A 22,690-nucleotide genomic window follows, 5' to 3' on the forward strand; every position below is an offset into this window, starting at 1 on the left:
TCCAATCAAACTTTAACACATGAGGTTCTACTGATGTCAGAGCCTATATATAATAACGTCTGTGGAGTTAGATGTTCTCAGCAGCTGGATTCTCTGGACTTTAGTGATAAACTCCAGAATAACAGCAGCTTTAATGGAGGAGACTGGAGGTTGGAGACCAGAAAAATCTACCTAATGTGAAAACTGTCCTCTTTCAGGGAGCTGCTGGCTTTGTGTTGACTGTTTTTCTACTGATTGTGTATTGACTGTGCTGTTAGTGTTGACCTACTGAGCATCTGTGTTGTGTGTTTCTGTATTGATTGTGTATTGATTGTGTGTTTGTTAGTGTTGACCTACTGAGCATCTCCACGGTGATGATTTCATCCTTACAGAGTCTCTGGCAGGTCTGATTGTCAGCGAGTCGTCCTGAGTTGAAGAGACGACACTCGATGCATTCTCTGAAAGAGACGAGGAGAAGTTAGAGGAAAAAACCAACACAGCTTTTATTTTAACCTTATTTCATCTTTATTAGATCTACACAGCTTTCACTTAACCCTCCATGCAGGTTCATCTCTGAAGGTCACAAATGGAATGAAGTTTTCTGAACAACCATCTCCTGAGTTTATCATCAAAGCTTTGAGTCTTTAAGAGCTATGACGAGGTTTCCTGTTTGACCTTTGACTACAGAAGAAGCTTCATTCCTCAGAGCGAATCACTGCAGCTTGTTCCCATTTTCCACCAATTTTCCACTAGTAGAGCTTCACAGCCATGAAGCTTCAGCCGACCGTTAGCCGTCATACAGATAACTGGGTTTAACTATTAAGTTGGACTCACGGTCTGTCTGCACCTCAGTGTTACTCTGCTATTGGTTCTGTATTATTTTAAACCAATCACATTGTCCTGGGCGGAGCTTAGCCCAGGAAACAGTGATGGTGTCCCTTCAAAATAGTGACGGGAGAATTGTTTTGGTAAAACATTTCCAACAAAGAGAAGTTTTGCGACTGGTTTAATAAACACAGAATTATCAATCGATTCCAGTTTGATTTAATAGATGCGTACCAGTCAGAGGTCATTATGCATCACAGAAGTCTTTGTCATGGCACCCCTTTACCAGCTAAACCCCCACAATGCTCCTCTTTCTGTTAGTCACTACACTATTAAATAGTAATTAAGCATTAGGAAAATACGTTTTGGCTCATTTTCTCAAACCAATCACATTCTCCTGGGCGGAGCTTAGCCCAGGATACAGCACTGGTGTCCCTTTAAAATAGCTTTGGTGAAACATTTGCGTTCAAGTACGTTTGTAAATGGCTAAATAAACACAGATTTATCAATCAATTGGTTCCAGCTTGATTTAATCCATGCGTACCAGTCGAAGGTCATTAAGCATCACATTAGTCTTTGTCATGGTGCCCCTTTATAGGCTAAACCCCAACAATGCTCCTCTGGTCACTACAGTATTAAACAGTAACTACAATTAACATTTTATTTTTAACTTTAGGATCTGTTTAATATCAAGTTCTAGGACCAATGAAAGTCCATCAGCTGATTCTAGTTTCTTGTCTGATCATTTAATAAACTATATTATTCATTTTAACATCATTAATACACACTAGAACTGTTTTATTTCTCTTGTCCAGGTGGTTTTCTCCTGACTAGATCCTTGCTGGTGTTTCTACTCTCAGATGTTCGTCTCTTTGGATAAAAGCGTGTGATACTTCCAGTAACCAGACTAAAAATCAGAGTGGACTCTGGGATTGAAACACTGGGAGCAGTGGGATGGAACAAAGCGGTTTCCTGCTCCTGTGATGGTTAAACTAAAAGAGCTGCTCGTGACCTCCACCTCACACCGGCTGCTTCGGATTCAAACAAAAACCAAGAAGAATCTTTTAAATTGAATGTTACTGAATGAGTCTTTCTGTAACAAGTTAATCCATTGGCTTTAAACGCTGCAGGTTTAGAACAAAGGTTAGACCTGGATCTGGTCCAGATCTGGAATGAAGATGGGGCTGTAAACGCTCACAGGGTCTAAGGACTAGACTAATTCCTGGGTTGTAAATGCTCACAGGGTCTAAGGATCAGACTAATTCCTGGACTGTAAACGCTCATAGGGTGTAAGGATCAAACTAATTCCTGGGCTGTAAACACACACAGGGTCTAAGGATCAGACTAATTCCTGGCTTGTATACGCTCACAGGGTCTAAGGATCAAACTAATTCCTGGGCTGTAAATGCTCACAGGGTCTAAGGATCAGATTAATTCCTGGGTTGTAAACGCTCACAGGGTCTAAGGATCAAACTAATTCCTGGGCTGTAAACTCTCACAGGGTCCAAGGATCAGACGAATTCCTGGATTGTAAATGCTCACAGGATCAAAGAATCAGACTAGTTCCTGGGTAGGAGGAAGAGTCTGGGGCACCGATAAAATCCCAATGTGAGGGATTACCTCCTTAAATCATTTTAGACAGTTTGGTCGATATTTGTGCAAAACGTCTGTCACTGAAACAGGAAATTCTCCTTTAAGATGCATTTTATATTGAATATTTTGTACAAAGTTATTTTTGTAATGTTATTTTTCCCCCATATGGTTATTGTAGATTTGTAGAACTTCAAATGAGTTTATTTCTATTAATTTTTATTTCTAGAACTGTAAATAAGTTTATCTTTACCACCACCAACAACGACATCATTAAACTAAATTAACTTTTACCTTCAAAAAAAAGACCCTTTGACGACATCCTACAGCTAAAAATCTGATGAAAAACCCTTGAATTTCACTTTCTCCTCTGGACAAACCTCATTTATTAAACAGCTCAGTGAATGAACAGAAAAAAACACAATCAAATTAAACTAAATTAATGTTTACTTGCAAAAAAAAGACCCTTTGAAAACATTTTCTTGGTTCCGCAGGTGTCGGGGCAGGTGGGACATTTCTATTAATTATTATTTATTTATAGATTTACAGAACTGTAAATGAATTTATTTCTATTAATTATTATTTATTTATAGATTTATAGAACTGTAAATGAATTTATTTCTTTTAATTATTATTTATTCACAGATTTATAGAACTGTAAATGAATTTATTTCTATTAATTATTATTTATTTAGATTTATAGAACTATAAATGAGTTTATTTTTATTAACTATTTATTCATAGATTTATAGAACGTAAATGAATTTATTTCTACCAATTATTATTTACTTATAGATTTATAGAACTATAGTTGAGTTTATTTCTACCAAATATTATATATTTATAGATTTATAGAACTGTAAATGAGTTCATTTCTATTAATTATTATTTATTTATAGATTTATAGAACTGTAAATGAGTTCATTTCTATTAATTATTATTTATTTATAGATTTATAGAACTATAGTTGAGTTTATTTCTAATAATTATTATCTACTTATAGATTTATAGAACTATAGTTGAGTTTATTTCTAATAATTATTATTTATTTATAGAACTATAATTGAGTTTATTTCTACCAATTATTATTTATTTATATATTTATGGAACTGTAAATGAGTTTATTTCTACCAATTATTATTTATTTATAGATTTATAGAACTGTAAATGAATTTATTTCTAATAATTATTATTTATTTATAGATTTATAGAACTATAGTTGAGTTTATTTCTAATAATTATTATTTATTTATAGAACTATGGTTGAGTTTATTTCTACCAATTATTATTTATTTGTATATTTATAGAACTGTAAATGAGTTTATTTCTTACCTCTTGGTCCCGCAGGCGTCGGGACAGGTGGGACATTTCTCGCAGGTGTCTCCAAACGCTCCGGGTTCGCTGCACTGACAGCGGCCGCAGACGCAGCTTCCTCTGCCGCTGCACATCCGTCCATCATCCGAGACGCAGGTGGACGTCTCCGTGGAACAGTTGCAGTTGTCTCCCACGTAGCCGGCGTGACATTTACACTCTCCACAGTGACACTCTCCGTGACCTGCAGGACGGAGACAACAGGAAGCGATGAAACAGCAGCAGGAAGCGATGAAACACAACATGGGACGATCCAGCAGAGGTCCCCAGATGTTCAGTCACAGCTGCAGGATTCAACCACAGACTGGATAAAGACCACAGGAGTCATTAGTGAAGACCATAATTACTGAAGAAAGCAGCTGAACTCTTCTATCACAATCCACGGTCTCACTTAGTCAAAGTTACGAAGCTGCTGAACAAACAAAACCACTTATATGACACAAAATGAAGAAACTAAGGCACAGCATGATAAAAAATGAATAAAATGAGATAAAAAAAACACCTAAAATTAAACCAAATCAGACATAAAACACCTAAAATCAACCCAACAAGGCACAAAATAACCAAAACAGATCAGATTGCCATTAAACACGACCAAAATTAAATAAAACATAAAAGAACAGAAATAAATAGATTAAAAAAGTAAAAAAGTGACAAATACTCCTTTAATAATACAATATAATAACAATAAAACCACAAAACATCTTCAGTGAATTTAGACCATTTTAACTTCAACTAACTTAAAATATTTGTTGTTGTTCAGATTTATTTCTTAGTTTTTACATTTTTATTTACTGAGCTGTCTAAAGAAACTGAGGCACATGACAAAAAAATGGACGAAAAGAGATACAAACCACTAAAATTAAACCAAATTAGACATAAAAGACCTAAAATCAACCCAACAAGGCGCAACAGAACCAAAACGAACAAATCAAACACAACCAAAATTAATTAAATAAAATATAAAAGAATACAAACAGATTAAAATGTCTAAAAACATCATTAGGAGTACATAAAGTGACAAATACTAAACTAAGATCAATTTTTAGTGATTTTTAAACTCAAATGGAGCCTGTTGGATCCTTCAGATGTTAGAATAAAACCACAAAACAACATCTTTAGTGAATCTAGGTGATTTTAACCTCAACTAGCTTTAATTATTTGCTGCTGTTTAGTTTTACTTCTTAGTTTTTATGTGTTTCTTTGCCGAGTTGTGTCTTTAACTTGTTATAACTGAGGATAATAAAAGCAGACAGAGTTGAAGCAGCTTCTGGTAAAACTGTCTTCAGCTCTTTCTCTGCAGATAGAGTCTGATGGAGGCCAACAGCTGGAACATGTGGAGCATCGCTGTGGATCGTTTCCCTCCACTAAGGCCGACTGTCAGCTGCTGGAGTAGGAGGAGGAGGAGGAAACTTTACCAGGACGACTGGAGGTCAAAGAAAGAACCAGAAAGCTGTCAGACGTGTGGAAGCAGCTGCTGAAAACTGAAAACTGATGAAGCAGCTGCTTTTATTTCAGAGCTTTGAGGGAAAAAAACCTCCAGAGAGGAACAATGGAGCTGGAGATCAATACTCTTGATCTAATGTTCAACAGGATCTGCTGCCTGAACCTTTAGTTTCTGGGATTGTTCCTGTTTTCTCCAGAAAGCTGCAGTGATAAATAATTTACATCAACAATGGATCCTTTGACCATCAGAGACATGAAAGACGGAAAAACCTTCAGGGCTGCTGAGATGATTCAGTGGAACCAAAGACGTCACTATTTTAACTCCAAATTCAGATCATAAAGACACAAACAGCTCAATAAATAAACCAATAAACAGCAACAAAGAGACACAAAGAGACACACAAGATCTGAAAAGAGTAGCAAAGATGACAGAAATCCAACTAAAACTGAGACACAAAACAACCACAAAGAGATACAAAACGACCACAAAGAGACACAAAACATCCACAAGAACACATAAAACAACCACAAAGAGACACAAAACGACCAAAAAGAGACAGAAAACAACCACAAAGAGAAACAAAACGACCACAAAGAGACACAAAATGACCACAAAGAGACACAAAACGACCACAAAGAGACAGAAAACAACCACAAAGAGAAACAAAACGACCACAAAGAGACACAAAACGACCACAAAGAGACACAAAACGACCACAAAGAGACACAAAACGACCACAAAGAGACAGAAAACAACCACAAAGAGACAGAGAACCACAGAGACAGAAAACAACCACAGAGAGACAGAAAACAACCACAAAGACACAGAAAGGACACAGAAATGAAGTACAATAGTAAAAACACAACTTTGTAATGTCAATTTTGTTCAGTACTGAAGTGAAAAAATAAAATGGGTAAAGACTTTGCAATAAACTGAACATTCAGACTATCCATTGAACTTGTGAGTCCTTGTTCAGTTTGTGCCTTGATTGATTGATTGATTGATTGATTGATTGATTGATTGATTGATTGCTTGATTGATTGCTTGATTGATTGCTTGATTGATTGGATTTCATTTGCCTATGCCAGAATCTCCTCCCAGAGCTGCTGTTTTCAGGTATACTGCCGCCCACATTTATAGACCTTCTTATTGAGGATGTTCCACAGGTTCTCAGTAGGGTTGAGGTCAGGGGAGGACCATGATTTTCTGTCTCTTTATGCTCATAGCAGACAAGGACTCAGTGGTTCTTCTTACTGTACCATGCAGGAGATGAGGTCATTTAAACACCTTTGTTCTACTAGCTCACTTCCCATTATTCCAGCCTTAAACATGACTCCACCCCCTCCCTGCTGATGTCACAGCCTTGTTGGGACATGGATCCATCCTCCAGCCATCCAGAGCTCCATCCATGTGGACCATCCAGTGTAGCACGGCATTCGGTGAAGAAAACTATTTGAGAATGGGTCTTCATGTATTTCTGAGCCCTCTGCTAACGTTTCTCCTGGTGAGCGTTGGTTAGTGGAGGCTGAAGTACAGCTTTAAACACAACTACAAGCCTCTGAAGGATCCTGCATCAGAGGTTCTTTGGACTCCAGAGGAACCTGCAGCTTCAAACACCCATTTCCTGCTCAGCAGCGGCTTTTTAACATCTGCTCTCTTAATACGATGCATCTGCTTGACAGAAATCCTCCTCAGTACACCTTTATCTGAACCAACCTGAATCTTTTCACAGTACGATGATCTCTGTTATTGGCTGCTGTTTCTTTTTAACATCTTCTTTAGACGTCTGTACATTATGAGCTGGTGTCTTTAGAGTGACATGTGTTGGATTTTATTGTTGGAGCCTTTCAAAGGACAATTTCTGTCACCGTCTGGGGCAGAATAAAGTTCATCAGGCAGGAGAAAGAACAAAAGCCAAACGTTTCACTGAAACACATCAAACCAAATGTTTAACTGAAGTCCTACTAGAATAATAATGTGGAAAAGTGTGTTTTATGTTTCTGTGTATTTCTGTCTGACTCTCTGCTTTAAGGCCACATTAAGGATCACATCTCAGTTTATTTCTGCTTCAGGACTCTGTGGGTTCAACCAGACGTTAAAATAGGATCAGAGAAATATTCAGGGTTTATCTGGAGAGGAAATGAGTTATTTCTGGACCAGAATTTTTGCAGCTCAGATTCTTCTGCAGGAAAACAGATAAAACAGTAAATTCTGTCTGATAGATGGTTCCTCAGAGCTGCAGGACTTTATTCAACCTTCATTCAGATTTCTGAATGGTCTGGTGTCCTGCTAAACCTGAAGCTTCTCACGTGAACCAAGAAACACCACAAACATGTGAACCAGGAAACAGCACAAACATTGAACCAGGAAACACCACAAACATTGAACCAGGAAACACCACAAACATTGAACCAGGAAACAGCACAAACATTGAACCAGGAAACACCACAGACATGTGAACCAGGAAACACCACAAACATTGAACCAGGAAACACCACAAACATGTGAACCAGGAAACACCACAAACATTGAACCAGGAAACAGCACAAACATTGAACCAGGAAACACCACAAACATTGAACCAGGAAACACCACAGACATTGAACCAGGAAACACCACAAACATTGAACCAGGAAACAGCACAAACATTGAACCAGGAAACACCACAAACATGTGAACCAGGAAACACCACAAACATTGAACCAGGAAACACCACAAACATTGAACCAGGAAACACCACAAACATGTGAACCAGGAAACACCACAAACATGTGAACCAGGAAACACCACAAACATTGAACCAGGAAACACCACAGACATTGAACCAGGAAACACCACAAACATGTGAACCAGGAAACACCACAAACATTGAACCAGGAAACACCACAGACATGTGAACCAGGAAACAGCACAAACATTGAACCAGGAAACACCACAAACATGTGAACCAGGAAACACCACAGACATTGAACCAGGAAACACCACAAACATGTGAACCAGGAAACACCACAAACATTGAACCAGGAAACAGCACAAACATTGAACCAGGAAACAGCACAAACATGTGAACCAGGAAACAGCACAAACATTGAACCAGGAAACACCACAAACATGTGAACCAGGAAACAGCACAAACATTGAACCAGGAAACAGCACAAACATTGAACCAGGAAACACCACAGACATGTGAACCAGGAAACACCACAAACATTGAACCAGGAAACACCACAAACATTGAACCAGGAAACAGCACAAACATTGAACCAGGAAACACCACAAACATTGAACCAGGAAACACCACAAACATGTGAACCAGGAAACACCACAAACATTGAACCAGGAAACACCACAAACATTGAACCAGGAAACAGCACAAACATTGAACCAGGAAACACCACAAACATTGAACCAGGAAACAGCACAAACATTGAACCAGGAAACAGCACAAACATTGAACCAGGAAACACCACAGACATGTGAACCAGGAAACACCACAAACATTGAACCAGGAAACACCACAAACATTGAACCAGGAAACAGCACAAACATTGAACCAGGAAACACCACAAACATTGAACCAGGAAACAGCACAAACATTGAACCAGGAAACACCACAAACATGTGAACCAGGAAACACCACAAACATTGAACCATGCAGTGAGGCAGCAGCCAGAGGAGTCCAAGGTTACAACTTCTGTTTCCTTTTTGGAGCACCCGAACGCACCATGGCTGAAACTCTGGGAGAGACAGGAGGCGTTTGTGGTCCAGCCTCTGTTCCACATCACAACACAAACACACATTCCTAATGAGGTCAGCTGGTTCATTCTGCAGAGTTCACATCAGAAAGTCCAGTCGCTGCTCGGAGGGTGGAGCTTCTGTCACAGTTAGACAGAAGGACTGGACCATATTTACAGCTAAAGACCTTCAGGGTCAATATTAACTGAGAGAAAACTAAATAATCTAGATGATAAGACAAACTGACACCATGTCAGAGAGGCCAAGGGGTTACACAAAATCACCTCAAAAAGATGCAAAATCACCTCAAAGAGATGCAAGTCACCATGGAGAGGCAGAATTACTCCAAAAAGACGCAAAGTTTGTCCAAAAAATATCCTAAATCTCCACAAAAATATGCAAAAGCACAATGAAAACATGTAAAATCACCACAAAGACTCAAGAGCACCCCAATTAAAAAAACTCACCACCATAGAGGCACAATCATCACAAAAAGAGGCAAAATTTCTACAAAAGGAATAAAATCACCACAAGATGCAAAATAACCAGACTCAAAAACGATTCCACTAAATTACCGCAAAACTTGTGGAATTACCACAAAAATAGGAAAAATCACTTCAAGAGGCAGAATTACTCTGAAAAGATGCAAAGTTTAGAACAAATATGATAAAATCTCCACAAAAACATGCAAAATAATCACCACTGAGGCAAAATCATCATAAAAAGATGCAAAGTTTGTACAGAAATATGGAAATCTCAACAAAAAACATGCAAAAATTACCACAAAGGCTGAAAAGAATCAAAATTACATGCAAAATCATCACCATAGACACAAAATCATGAGAAAAAGATGCAAAGTTTGTACAACAATATGCAAAATTTCAACAAAAAGGCTCAAAAGAACCCCAATTACATGTAAAATCACCAGCATAGAAGCAAAATCACCACAAAAATAGGCAGAATTATCAACAAAGAGGCAAAATTTCTACAAAAAAACCCAAATCACCAAGACAAACATGAAAAACTAGCATGAAAAGCTGTAAAATCACCACAAACTGACAGGAAACCACAATGAAAAAATGGATAAAAGTTGTAACGTTTGTGAAGCAGAACCAGCGGCTGATAGAACTTCATAAATGATCTGAATGTTTCTGAATCTTTTTATAATCTGCAGATAGAACCTCTCTACTGACTGATTCAGATCCTTTCTAGTTCTCTGAGGATCCACATTTAGAACTTGTGGAGCTTCTTCTAAAAACAGAACTCCTCCCTGATCTGAGAACAGCTTCAGCAGAACAATGTCTTCATTACACCGTGGCTCAGACTGTCTGAAGGTCTCACAGTTCCTTCCTCTTCTAGGAGGAATTCAGACTCTGTTCTGTTAAGTTTCACTTCAGTCGCCTGAAACCTCCTCATGGACTTATCAGCAAACATCTCTGCTGCCAAAACAGAAGTGAAGCTTCAAGAAGAAGAAGAAGAACCGCAAGAAGAACAACCTGCAGAGGAACCAGGAAGTTCTGGAGACGTCTGGACGGACAGAAACCACAGAAGTGAACCTGAAACTTCATTAATGAGGAATTAACTGTGATCTGCTGAAGATCTACACAAATACAACAATATGAAGAAATGACCACAAGAAAGATGACGTTTACACAAAATCACCACCACAGAGGCAGAATTATCACAAAAAGAGGCAAAATTCTACAAAAAACCCTCAAAATTACCATAAAAAATGTGCAAAACCAAAATGAAAAGATGCAAAAAAGACTTAATTCCCACAGATACGGGTCTCTAATATGTGTTTCTTTCAAACTGGCTGCTTTCTGATTTAATACAACATCAGCAGAGTCTTCTAAGTTTGCAGACCTTTAACATGCACAAAAAACTGATTTATAGCACAAGAAAGAATAAAAATTCACAGAAAAGCAGATTTACTGAACAAAAAAAGCATAAAAAAAGCAGATTTATAGCATAAAAATGCAAAAAAAGCAGATTTATAGCACAAAGAGGCATAAAAAGCACAAAAAAAGCAAACAAAAAGCTGAAAAAGCTGGTGTACAGCACAAAAAAATTCACATTATGGACAAAAGCATTTATTAGTAAAAGCTCTGCGGGCTTCAGACCACATCAGATCAGTTTCATGGATTTTAAAGGCCACTAACAGGACTAGTGAACTGTGAAGCCAACAGGTCTGAACAGTTCATCACAGGAATAAACAGGCTGTTAGAATAAAAGCTGCAGAGTAAACAGAGATCTGCTGCCAGCCGAGAGAATAAAACAGTCATTAGAGGAAACCTGGTTTTACTGCAGATCCTCCACAACCACAGACTCACAATGAACCAGCAGAGACGGTGACGCTATGCTGATAAAAATGAAGACATCCTCCTGATTTAATCTAACAGAACTCACAGGAACACGGATTTAAATGAATCTGAATCCACAGAAAAACGTCAGTCACAAGGAATGAAGTCAATCCAACGTCTTTAATGAACCAGATCCTCCAGAGAGAAGCTCTCATCTTTTTCTACACTTCACTGGTGTCTGAAAAACTAAAAGTTAAAGATAGAAGATAGAACTAAAGGTAAAGGTAGAACTAAAGTTAAAGGTAGAACTAAAGTTAAAGATAGAACCAAAGGTAAAGGTAGAAGATAGAAGATAGAACTAAAGGTAAAGATAGAACTAAAGTTAAAGGCAGAAGTAAAGTTAAAGGGAGAAGATAGAACTAAAGTTAAAGGTAGAACTAAAGGTAAAGGTAGAACTAAAGGTAAAGGTAGAAATAAAGTTAAAGGTAGAAGATAGAACTAAAGGTAAAAGTAGAACTAAAGTTAAAGATAGAACTAAAGGTAAAGGTAGAAGGTAGAACTAAAGTTAAAGGTAGAACTAAAGGTAAAGGTAGAACTAAAGGTAAAGGTAGAACCAAAGTTAAAGGTAGAAGATAGAACTAAAGGTAAAGGTAGAACTAAAGTTAAAGATAAAAGCTAAAGGTAGAACTACAGTTAAAGGTAGAACTAAAGTTAAAGGTAGAAGATAGAAGATAGAACTAAAGTTAAAGATAGAACTAAAGTTAAAGGTAGAACTAAAGTTAAAGGTAGAACTAAAGGTAAAGATAGAACTAAAGGTAAAGCTAGAACTAAAGGTAAAGTTAGAACTAAAGCTAAAGGTAGAACTACAGTTAAAGGTAGAACTACAGTTAAAGGTAGAAGATAGAAGATAGAACTAAAGTTAAAGATAGAACTAAAGTTAAAGGTAGAACTAAAGGTAAAGATAGAACTAAAGGTAAAGATAGAACTAAAGGTAAAGGTAGAACTAAAGTAAAGGTAGAACTAAAGGCAAAGGTAGAACTAAAGTTAAAGGTAGAAGATAGAACTAAAGGTAAAGGTAGAACTAAAGTTAAAGATAGAACTAAAGCTAAAGGTAGAACTAAAGGTAAAGGTAGAACTAAAGGTAAAGATAGAACTAAAGTTAAAGATAGAACTAAAGGTAAAGGTAGAACTAAAGGTAAAGGTAGAACTAAAGGTAAAAAAAAGAACTAAAGGTAAAAATAGAACTAAAGGTAAAGGTAGAACTAAAGGTAAAGGTAGAACTAAAGGTAAAGGTAGAACTAAAGTTAAAGGTAGAAGTTGGAACTGTCGGTGGATTTAGGAAACTTTATCCAGAACATAGAATCAAAGGTTCAGCATCAGTTTAGAACATGAACTGTTGATTTTCTTCATTTATTGCTATAAACTGACATGTGGAGGTTAAAAAGTCCTCCAAGGTTGTCTACCTCCTGAACTTCTGAGACCTTCAGGTGAAGAAATAAGAGTTTTAAGGAAACTAGAACCTGGACTTCTCTGTTTCAGGTATTTTGTTCAACAGGTTTCTGCAGAATTTAATCACCAAAAAGCTCCAGTTAGTTCATCGGACAGTTAATAAATTTATCTGGGAGATTTTTCCTCAGAGATCAGGAGCCTGATGGGAAGTGAGAGGGCAAAGAAAGCAGAAATAAAGCTGAGGAAGTCCATTAAAGAGCTGACAACTGAAGGTTCTCTGAGGGTTATTTCAGGGTTTTAGACACTAAGTGACTCAGCGGAATGAAATAATAAACTGTAAACTTCCTGAAACATCCCAGTGACAACATTTATCTGAACCTGAACTGTGTAGAAACAGAAAGAAAGAAAATGATTTCATCTTTCCAGAGGTCAGTGAATGCATCATGTCAACAGACTGTTCATAAAAATCTGTTTTATTCTACGACTCATTTTAAAAAAAATCACTAAAAATAATCTCTTTGTGCTAACCAAGTCTGTAGGAAACTAAGACTTTAGAAAAGAGTGTTCAGGTTGAACTGCAGGAAGTGTCTGGATTTAAAATTCAAACTCAAAGAAGTAGAAACAAAACAGAACCTTTAATCATTAATCAGCTCCAGAATCTCTGTGTTTCTTTAAATCTAAAAATCAGCCAGAATCTTTTAACAGTGTTTATTCTGTTAAAGGAAAATCCTCATAAAGCGACAATTTATCAGCCAGAAACTGTAAAAACAAGAAACCTTAGAGTGGTAACTTACTGAGTGTCCTCGAACGCATCATGGCTAGGTTTAAAAAACATCTACAGGATGAGGAGACAAAATGACCACAAAGAGACACCAAACAACAAAAACAAGACAAACAGGAACAAAAACAGACACATCAAAAGGAAAGAGACAAAACAAAAAAGAAATGACCAAAGAATGACCAAAAACAAGGCACAAAACTGTCTGTAGAGGCTGTAAACATGGAGATAGATTAATATCTGTCGTATGTGGAGATAAAATGACCACAAAGAGACACAAAATGACAAAAATGAGACAAAACGATAAAATAAGAAGCAAAATGGCAAAAATTAGTCAGAAACAAGAAAGATGAGACATTAAATGACCATAAAGACACAAAACTGTCGAAAACACTCAAAAAAACAACAAAATCAAGACACAAAATAACAAAAACAAGACGTAAAATGACCAGAATGAGACACGAAATTACAAAAACGACACAGAAAACAACTAAAATGAGACACAAAGAGACAAAATGGTCCCAAAGATGCAGAAAATGATCAAAATGAAACAACAAAAACAAGACACAAAATGAAGACAACAAGAGAGACTGAGAGTAAAACCACAGATACTGGACGAATAAATAAAGTCAGCATGGCTCAGAAACAGTGAATAGAGGAGGAAGTAGTTGGAGATCCATTCAAAAATAAGACCTAAAACGACCCACATGACACAAAATGACATACAAAAAGTTTAGTGTTTTCCAGAATGGTCTAACATTGGCAGCAGGAACAAAAGAAAGGTTTGAAAAACACCCAATCCAGCAAACAATAAACTAAATGTATATAAACAGAAATGAGACACACAGATGTGGTTTATCTGCAGAACACAGAAAAACAAACTGCTGCTTTTCACAGTGAATCACTGCAGTAAACATTTCCTCCTCCTTCTCCAGTCGGAGGTGAATCTGAGGACGTTCCTCTGCACCTGCTGCTGACTGAAAGCTGTAACCACTTTAAATGAGTGTCTGGGTTCTGCTGAGTCTGAAGCCAAAACCACCAGAACCACCGGTCGTCACGGCAACGCTCAGCACATGGTTGTCAGCTGGAAAACGATGAGCTTTTATTTAAAATGTGAATCATAAAGAGTTTATCTCCTCGCTGTGATGAAACCTGATGTTGTTTTATGATTCAGCTGGGATCAGGTTCAGGTGAACCTCCAGGTGATGAGAAGATGATGGAGATAATGGTAGGAGATGGTGGAGATGATGGAGATGCTGGAGGTAATGGTAGGAGATGATGGAGGTAATGGTAGGAGATGATGGAGGTAATGGTAGGAGATGATGGAGGTAATGGTAGGAGATGATGGTAAGAGATGATGGAGATGATGGAGGTAATGGTAGGAGATGATGGAGGTAATGGTAAGAGATGATGGTAGGAGATGATGGAGGTAATGGTAGGAGATGATGGTAGGAGATGATGGAGGTAATGGTAGGAGATGATGGTAGGAGATGATGGAGATAATGGTAAGAGATGATGGAGATGATGGAGGTAATGGTAGGAGATGATGGAGGTAATGGTAAGAGATGATGGAGATGATGGAGGTAATGATAGGAGATGGTGGTAGGAGATGATGGAGATGATGGAGGTAATGGTAAGAGATGATGGAGATGATGGAGGTAATGGTAAGAGATGATGGAGATGATGGAGATGATGGAGGTAATGGTAAGAGATGATGGTAGGAGATGATGGAGATGATGGAGGTAATGGTAAGAGATGATGGTAGGAGATGATGGAGATGATGGAGGTAATGGTAAGAGATGATGGTAGGAGATGATGGAGATGATGGAGGTAATGGTAAGAGATGATGGTAGGAGATGATGGAGATGATGGAGGTAATGGTAGGAGATGATGGTAGGAGATGATGGAGATGATGGAGGTAATGGTAGGAGATGGTCTGAGTGTTGGTGGTGTTGGTCAGTCTACACTGTAAGAAACAGGAAGGGTGCTGTTCGGTGTCTTGTTTTGTCGTTTTGACTCTCATTTGTGTCGTTTTGTGTTGCTTTTTTGTCATTCTGTCTCATTTGTGTTGTTTCAAGTCTGTTTTTTGTCATTCTGAGTCTTCGTTTTTAATGTTTGTGTCATTTTGTGTTGCTTGCTTTTGTCGTGTCGCTTTCTTGTCGTTTTGAGTCTCCTTTGTGTTGATTTGTGTTGTTTTTTTGTCATTCTATGTCTCATTTGTGTCATGTAGAGGCTGTTCGTTGTCATTCTGAGTCTTGTTTCTATGGCTTTCTGTCTTGTTTGTGTCATTGTATGATGCTTGCTTTCATCATTGTGTTGCTTTTTTGTATTTGTGTCTTGTCTTTGTCGTTTTGAGTCTCATTTTTGTCATTTTGAGTCTTGTTTGTATTGTTTGGAGTCCTGTTTGTGTTGTTTTTTTGTCATTCACTGTGTCATTTGTGTCCGTTCAGGTCTGTTTTCTGTCGTTTTGAAGTTCTGTCGTTTCAAATGAGACCGTCTGAGTTCTCTCTTCCTGATGTTGTGGTTCCTCAGAGCTGCAGGACTTTAAACTGACCCTCAGTGGGTTAAAATGTTCTAGAAGTTGTTTCCCAGCCTCTTATCTCAGTGAAATGTTTTGTGGAATGCAGACCTTGCAGTGACTCTGGTGTTAATGACCAGAACATGAAGACTCTCTGGAGCTGCATAGTTCCTGAATGCAACGTCAGCAGATCCACTGTTCCAACACGTCTGACTTCAGGATCACAGAACAGAACAAACAGAAACATGTGTTCCCAGTTACCCTGTAAGGAGACACGCAGCGTGCACACACCCCGTGCACGTGCACACACACACCCCCAGGTCTGTTATTTATGGGGCCGTGCAGGTCTGGAAGTCAGAGCTTCGCTATTCCTGGCGACTGGAGCTGCTGAGATCATTCCAGAGCAGCTGTGGAGGAGATGTGGGTCAGCAGGACGGCCAGCTTCAGGCTGACGTCACAGAAACCCATCACTTCATCTAAACAGCTCCACTTAACCCCACAAACCCGACTCATTTAACCCACTGAGGTTCAGTTTAAAGTCCTGCAGCTCTGAGGAAGCAGAACATCATGAAGAACAACCATGGAAACCAGAGAAAAGACAAAAACTAAAGCCACATTTCTCACATTATTCATTCTACAAAAATTCTAAACATCTAGAATGTCTCGTTTTTTCCTATTTTGTATCTTGTTTTTGTCCTTTCATGTGTCCTTGTCATCGTTTTCCCTCCTCATCCTGTAGATGTTTTTCTGTCTCCATCTTTCCAGACCTTTCCTCTCTACTCTGCTCATCATCTGTAGAAGATGTTTCACCATGCTGGATGGATCTCCTACAGCCTGCTGTTGTCACCTCCTCTTGTGTCACATTTCTGTCATTTTGTCTTGTTTTTTTTCCATTTTGTGTCATTTTTTTGGGCTCATTTTTGTCATTTTGTGTGTCATTTGGGTCGTTTTATATCTTGTTTTGTCATCTTGTGTCTGATTTTTCTTGTTTTCTGTTTTATTTTTGTCATTTTGTGTCTCTTCATCCTGTAGATGTTTTTCTGTCTCCATGTTTCCTCTCTCCTCTGCTCATCATCAGTAGGAAGATGTTTCTCCATGCAGGATGGATCTCCTCTGTTCTCTGTTTCTGCTGCATTTATTTCATTGGTTTTCCTCTCAGTCTCTCTGAGGAAACACGGCCTGCAGTTCAACCTGAAACTCTGAATGTTTTAGTTTCAGCTCAGTTAACTGCAGCTACTTAGTTGTGCTGAAGATCGCAGAATTTTCTGTTTTCTACAGAATCTTGTTAGCATAAAGATTTTATTTTTGGTGAATATTTAAATGAGACGTGCAGAATAAAGTGTTTTTATTGAATATTTTAGTGTTTTGTGTGTATGTCTGACATAATTCTTTTTGTTTTTACATATTCTAGCTGATAAATGTTGTTATTTTGGTGATTTTTAAAAAAAGAAAAACCTTCTAATCCCATCGGTGTATTTTGGGGTTGAACAGAGCCATTTTCTGGAGATAATTAGAGGCTGAATGTACGCTATAATGAAGCGCTGGTTTCTAATCCGTCACACATCTCTGCAGCTACATGTGTCTCGTCATGAATATTGACTTGAGCTTCTATTCTAGTGAGCGAGTCATAAATCTGCCCAACCACAACAAACCCTCTGAGGCTGAAACACAGCAGAACATCTGAAGAGCTACTGGAGCAGCTGCTTCTTCTGGGATCAGATCCAGCAGCCCGGCAGGTGACCGTCCTACAGGACTCAGCTCCATGAATGGACTTTATTTCAGTGGAACCACAACAAGAGCAGCAGATCTGAAGAGTTCAAGCTGTTTGAAGTCGGTCTGTAAGCTCATCGATGGAAAAGAAGGTGTGGTCTCTCAGCTCTGAGGTTCAAACCACCACCAATACAAACACAGCAGAAATAAACAGAAGGATTCTTCTGACATCATCCTGAAACCAGCTCAGTTTGTGGACAGTGTTCCTACATGAGCTCGTCTGAAACGTCACATTTGGTGAATCTGACATTAAAACGCCTTGTTTACAAACAAAATGACAGAAAATTGGTCCAAAATAACGCATAAAAGTTGAAAATGACCAACAACTTGTCCAAAAGAACTTTATAATTGTCTCAAATATCTCTAAGTATGTTTAAAATTACTCAAGAGACTCTACAAAATGGTGAAAATTTGTCCAAAAACGTCTTGAAATATTTAAAAAATACTTTAAACTCGTCCAAAATGACGTAAAATTTGTCTTGTCAAAGGAGGCAAATCTGACTCATTTCACACTTTTCAAACAAGTTTTTAGTCCGTTTAAGATGCTGCAATAACTGATGGAGACTAGAAGCTTCTCTGTGCACAACCAAGTAGCTAGCTTATACTATATACAAAATGAAACATTTGAAGTTTAACATCTTATTTCAAAACAAAATGACCTCAAATGTCTTGAAAAGGGCTCAAAAAGGTCTAAAATGACTCAAAATATCTTAAAATGTGTCCAATATTACTCAAAGACTGTCCAAAAAACAAAAACCTGTCCAAAAGTGACTTCAAATCTGCCCAAAATGTCTTGGAACTTCACCAAACCTGTCCATAAAGTCCTTAAATGTAGTCAATATAACTTTGAACTTGTCTAGCACAACAATTAAAAGCAAATTAGGCAAATCTGACTGATGGAGACTAGAAGCTTATCTGTGCACATAGGGAACATCTGCATTTAAATGCCTTATTTCCGAACAAAATGACCTCAACCCTCACCAAAAGGACACAAAATTTGTCCAAAATGACTTTACTATGGTACAAAGTTTCTTGAAATGTGTCTAAATTACTGAAAGACTGTCCAAAAGAACAAAAAATTGTCCAACACAACTCAAAACTAATATCCAATCAAACTAAACCAGTCCAAAATGACAAGTGAAGACAAATTACGCAAATCTGACTCCTCATTTCACTTTTTCAAATGAATTTCAGTTTGGTCTCACTGACGCCTAGAAGGTTGACAGCAGCTCAACCACAGCAGCTCTCTGGACTCCAGCACACACCTGCAGCAGCTCGGCCTCTGATTGGCCGGCGTTCCTACCTGAGCAGAGGATTCCTTTGTGTCTGGCGCAGGAGAAGTCGTCGCACTCGCAGAAGCTGCCGTAGATCTTCCCGAACTCGGACTCGTAGCAGAGACACTGGTTGCAGCTGCATTCTCCCCGACCGCTGCAGATCTGCTTCCCCTCGGCCTCCCTGCAGGCGCTCAGGTACATGCTGCCCGAATCGCCTTCCTGGCACTCGCAGCGGGCGCCCAGGTAACCCGGCTCACACTGACACGTCCCACAGGTGTACGTACCTGCAGATCACACAGGTGTTCAGGAGTCAGGTTTATTACACCTTCTACAGTTTCACTGACTCCTCAGTCTGAGGCGTCTGCATCCAGAGTCTAGTGTTTCCAAACAGCTGCACAATATGAAGGCAAAAAGTGTCTTTAATGTGTCTACAGTTGCTCTAAGACCTTCCCAAATAGTAAAAATGGGTCCAAAATGACTTTAAAAATTAACAAAATATCCTGAAATGTGTCTAAAGTTGTATAAAATTGTCCAAGATGATTAAAAAAAACTAAATTACTTTAAATTGTCTGAAATCTCTTGCAACTTGGACCAAAGAACTCAAATTTATATTGACATATAAAGACAAATTTTAAAAAATGGGTGCCTTTGTATTATCATTTCCAAACAAAATGACTTTAAATTTGTTCAAAATGTTTTGAAATGTGTCTAAAATTAATCAAACATTGTTCAAAATTGTAAAAACGGGTCAAAGGAGTCCAAGATGATTCAAAAAACCAAAATTACCTTAAATTGTCTGAAATGTCTTTCAATTTGGACCAAAAAACTCAAATTTATATTGACAAAGTAAAATGAAATAATAAATTTTTTTTTTTAGTCTTTTGATTGTCATTTCTAAACAAAATGACTTGAAATGTCTTTAAAATTACTCAAAGATTGTCTTAAATAACTCAAAACATGCCCAAAGTGACTTCAAAATTGTCCGGCATGTCTTGAAGTGTGTCTAAAATTACTCTAAAAATGACTTTTGATCTGTTCAAAGTGACTTTACAATTGTACAAAACATTTTAAAAATTGTCCAATATTACAGAACTTTGTCCAAAATCATTGTAGTATTGTTAAAGATGGCTTGAAATGCTGCCAGAATAACTCAAAAACATGTTCAAGGTGACTCAAAAATGATTTTCCAATTGCACAGAATGTCTTGAAATGTGTCCAAAATGAAGAACTGATGGAGACTAGAAGCTTCTCTGTGCAGAGCCGACTAGCTAGCTGCTACTGTAGCAAATGCTGTGCATTTATTTAAAGTTACTGCCAAATTTAGTAAATCTCACATCAAAGCACATTATTTCACTCTTTTAGAAACTATTTGTATAATTTTGTTGTAAAAAAATTACTTGTAATGTGTTCAAAATAACTCAAATATCATCTAAAATGACAGAAACTCGGTAAAAATCACTATAATATCGTCCAAAATTACTATTAATTTATACAAAATGTCTTAAAATGTGTCCATAAGTACTCAAAGATTGTCCAGAATTACAGAAACAAGGCCAAAATGTCTTTAAAAAGTCCAGAATGTCCAAATCGATAAAAACCTGAAATGAAGATGCCAATTAGAAGGTTTTATTTTCCTCTTTTCTAACAAACATTCCCATTGATTCACTAAATGAACTGATAAACTGTACATCTTCTGTGTATTTCAGAGTTTATGAATGTATTCAACAGGATGATTAAATGTCCAGACTCAGCTTCCTGTAGGAGAATCTTCTTCAGCTTCTAATCAGGTAAACTAACCTTTAGTTTGGTGTTTTAATGATGGTCATTATGTGAGCAGCAGCAGCAGTGAGAGTCTCTGTATAATCAGATAACCGCTGCTTTAGGACTTCCTCCATTATTAAAGCAGAAACAGCAACTCAAAGATTAAAGTCTTTAAAAACCGGAAACACTGAAGCTGCAGTTTCAGTTTCTCCACCAGAAAGTCCAGATTGTTTTCCCACGACTAATCCTTCATGTTTAAAGTGTCTTTGAAAGAATCTAAAACGACTCAAACATCCTCCAACATTACAGAGGAGTGTCCAAAGTGTCTTAAAAATTGTCCAGAATGACTTAAACTGTGTCCAATATAACTCAAACGTGTCCAAAATAACTTGAAATATGTCTAAAATGACTCAAAAATAGTTCAAGATGTTTTACAATTTGACCACAGTATCTTAATAGTGGTCAAAATGTCTTGAAATGTATCTAAAATTACTCACAAATTGTCCAGAAAAACAGAAACTTGTCCAGAATGATTTTAAAAAATGATGTCCAAAATCACTACAATATTGTCTAAAATGACTTTACATTTATATATTATATTAAATCTCTGTTATTTCTGTTTAAATCTCTGTTATTTCTGTTTAAATCTACTAAATCTGTTTTAATGTCTATTATATCTGGTCAAATCTCTATTATTTGTGTTTATTTCTGTGTAAATCTCTATTATTTCTGGTTAAATCTCTATTATTTCAGTTTACATCTTTATTATCTCTGGTTAAATCTCTATTATTCCTGTTTAAATCTCTATTATTTGTTTATTTCTGTATAAATCTCTACTATTTCAGCTTACATCTTTCTTATTTCTGGTTAAATCTTTCTTATTTCTGGTTAAATCTCAGTTATTTCTGGTTAAATCTCTATTATTTCTGTTTATTTCTGTATAAATCTCTCATATTTCAGTGTATTTCTGTTTAAATCTCCTAAGTCCAACAGTTCAGAGCAGTTTTTTTACCCATGGAGCTGCAGATGCTGCTGTTGCTTTTGGCCGTCTGGCTGCAGCCACAGTCGCACTGATAATCCACAGAAACCTCCAGACGGTCCTTGAATCCCACCGGTTTGATGGTGAAGCTCTGGTCGGTTCCTCGGGGAGGACAACTCCTCGCCTCCACGCTCACGTTGAAGGACACCTGCAGAGAAAAGACAGGAAGAAGACGTCAGAGCAGACAGGAAGCAGGAAGTACGATGTCTGCTTTATCTCAGATTCAGTTAACGAAGTTCTGTCAAGCGTTTGTGGCTCAGTTTTGGGAATTTCACCAGTTTTTAGACCTGGAATTATCTTGTTTTCACCCCAAGTGACTGAATGGTTCCAGTAGGAGAGAAATTTTCAATTATTGGTCCTTAAAAATGGAAGAAAGTGCAATTTTTCTAAAGTAAAGGCTGGTATATAGTCTCTCTATAAAGTTCCTGTAAGTGTATATCTATGGATGGCTCCATATTTCTACTGAAATCCAGTCTTTGGTCCACATTTCTCCAACTGTTGAGGCTCTAACATCAGTAGAATCTGATGTGTTAAAGTTTGACCAGACAAGGTTCCAGCTTTTAGATGTTTAGACTTGAAATCTGTCAAAAATGATGTAAAAACTGTCCAAAATGACACCAAAACAGTTCAAAATTTGCCCACAAAGACTCAAAATTGAAAAAAATTACAAAAATAAATAATTATTGGGCCTTGAAAATGGGAAAAAGCTAAAAAAACCTTCAAATGACTCAAAATGTGTCAAAGGGAGATAAAGATTGTCAAAAAAATACTCAGATATATACTTACACACACAGACACTATACCATCTTTGTTTAAAACTTTGCACTCTTTTCCATTTTCAAGGCCCAAAA

The 22,690-nt window shown here is 37.4% G+C and overlaps 1 protein-coding gene across 2 annotated transcripts in view; it reads right to left on the minus strand.

Moving 5' to 3' along the window:
* The window catches only part of itgb5 (integrin, beta 5), a 68,929-nt gene that overhangs the window by 12,663 nt on the left and 33,576 nt on the right, over positions 1 to 22,690 (minus strand). For both annotated transcript variants that reach the window (XM_055015093.1, XM_055015092.1), the window contains exons 10-13: positions 21,813 to 21,987; positions 19,069 to 19,323; positions 3,727 to 3,949; positions 337 to 437 (exon numbers count right to left, since the gene is read on the minus strand). In XM_055015093.1, coding sequence (XP_054871068.1) covers positions 337 to 437; positions 3,727 to 3,949; positions 19,069 to 19,323; positions 21,813 to 21,987 — 754 coding nt within the window. The remainder of the gene's footprint in view (positions 1 to 336; positions 438 to 3,726; positions 3,950 to 19,068; positions 19,324 to 21,812; positions 21,988 to 22,690) is intronic.

This window comes from Amphiprion ocellaris, chromosome 11 (assembly GCF_022539595.1).
Source record: "Amphiprion ocellaris isolate individual 3 ecotype Okinawa chromosome 11, ASM2253959v1, whole genome shotgun sequence".
Classification (NCBI taxonomy): Eukaryota; Metazoa; Chordata; class Actinopteri; family Pomacentridae; genus Amphiprion; species Amphiprion ocellaris.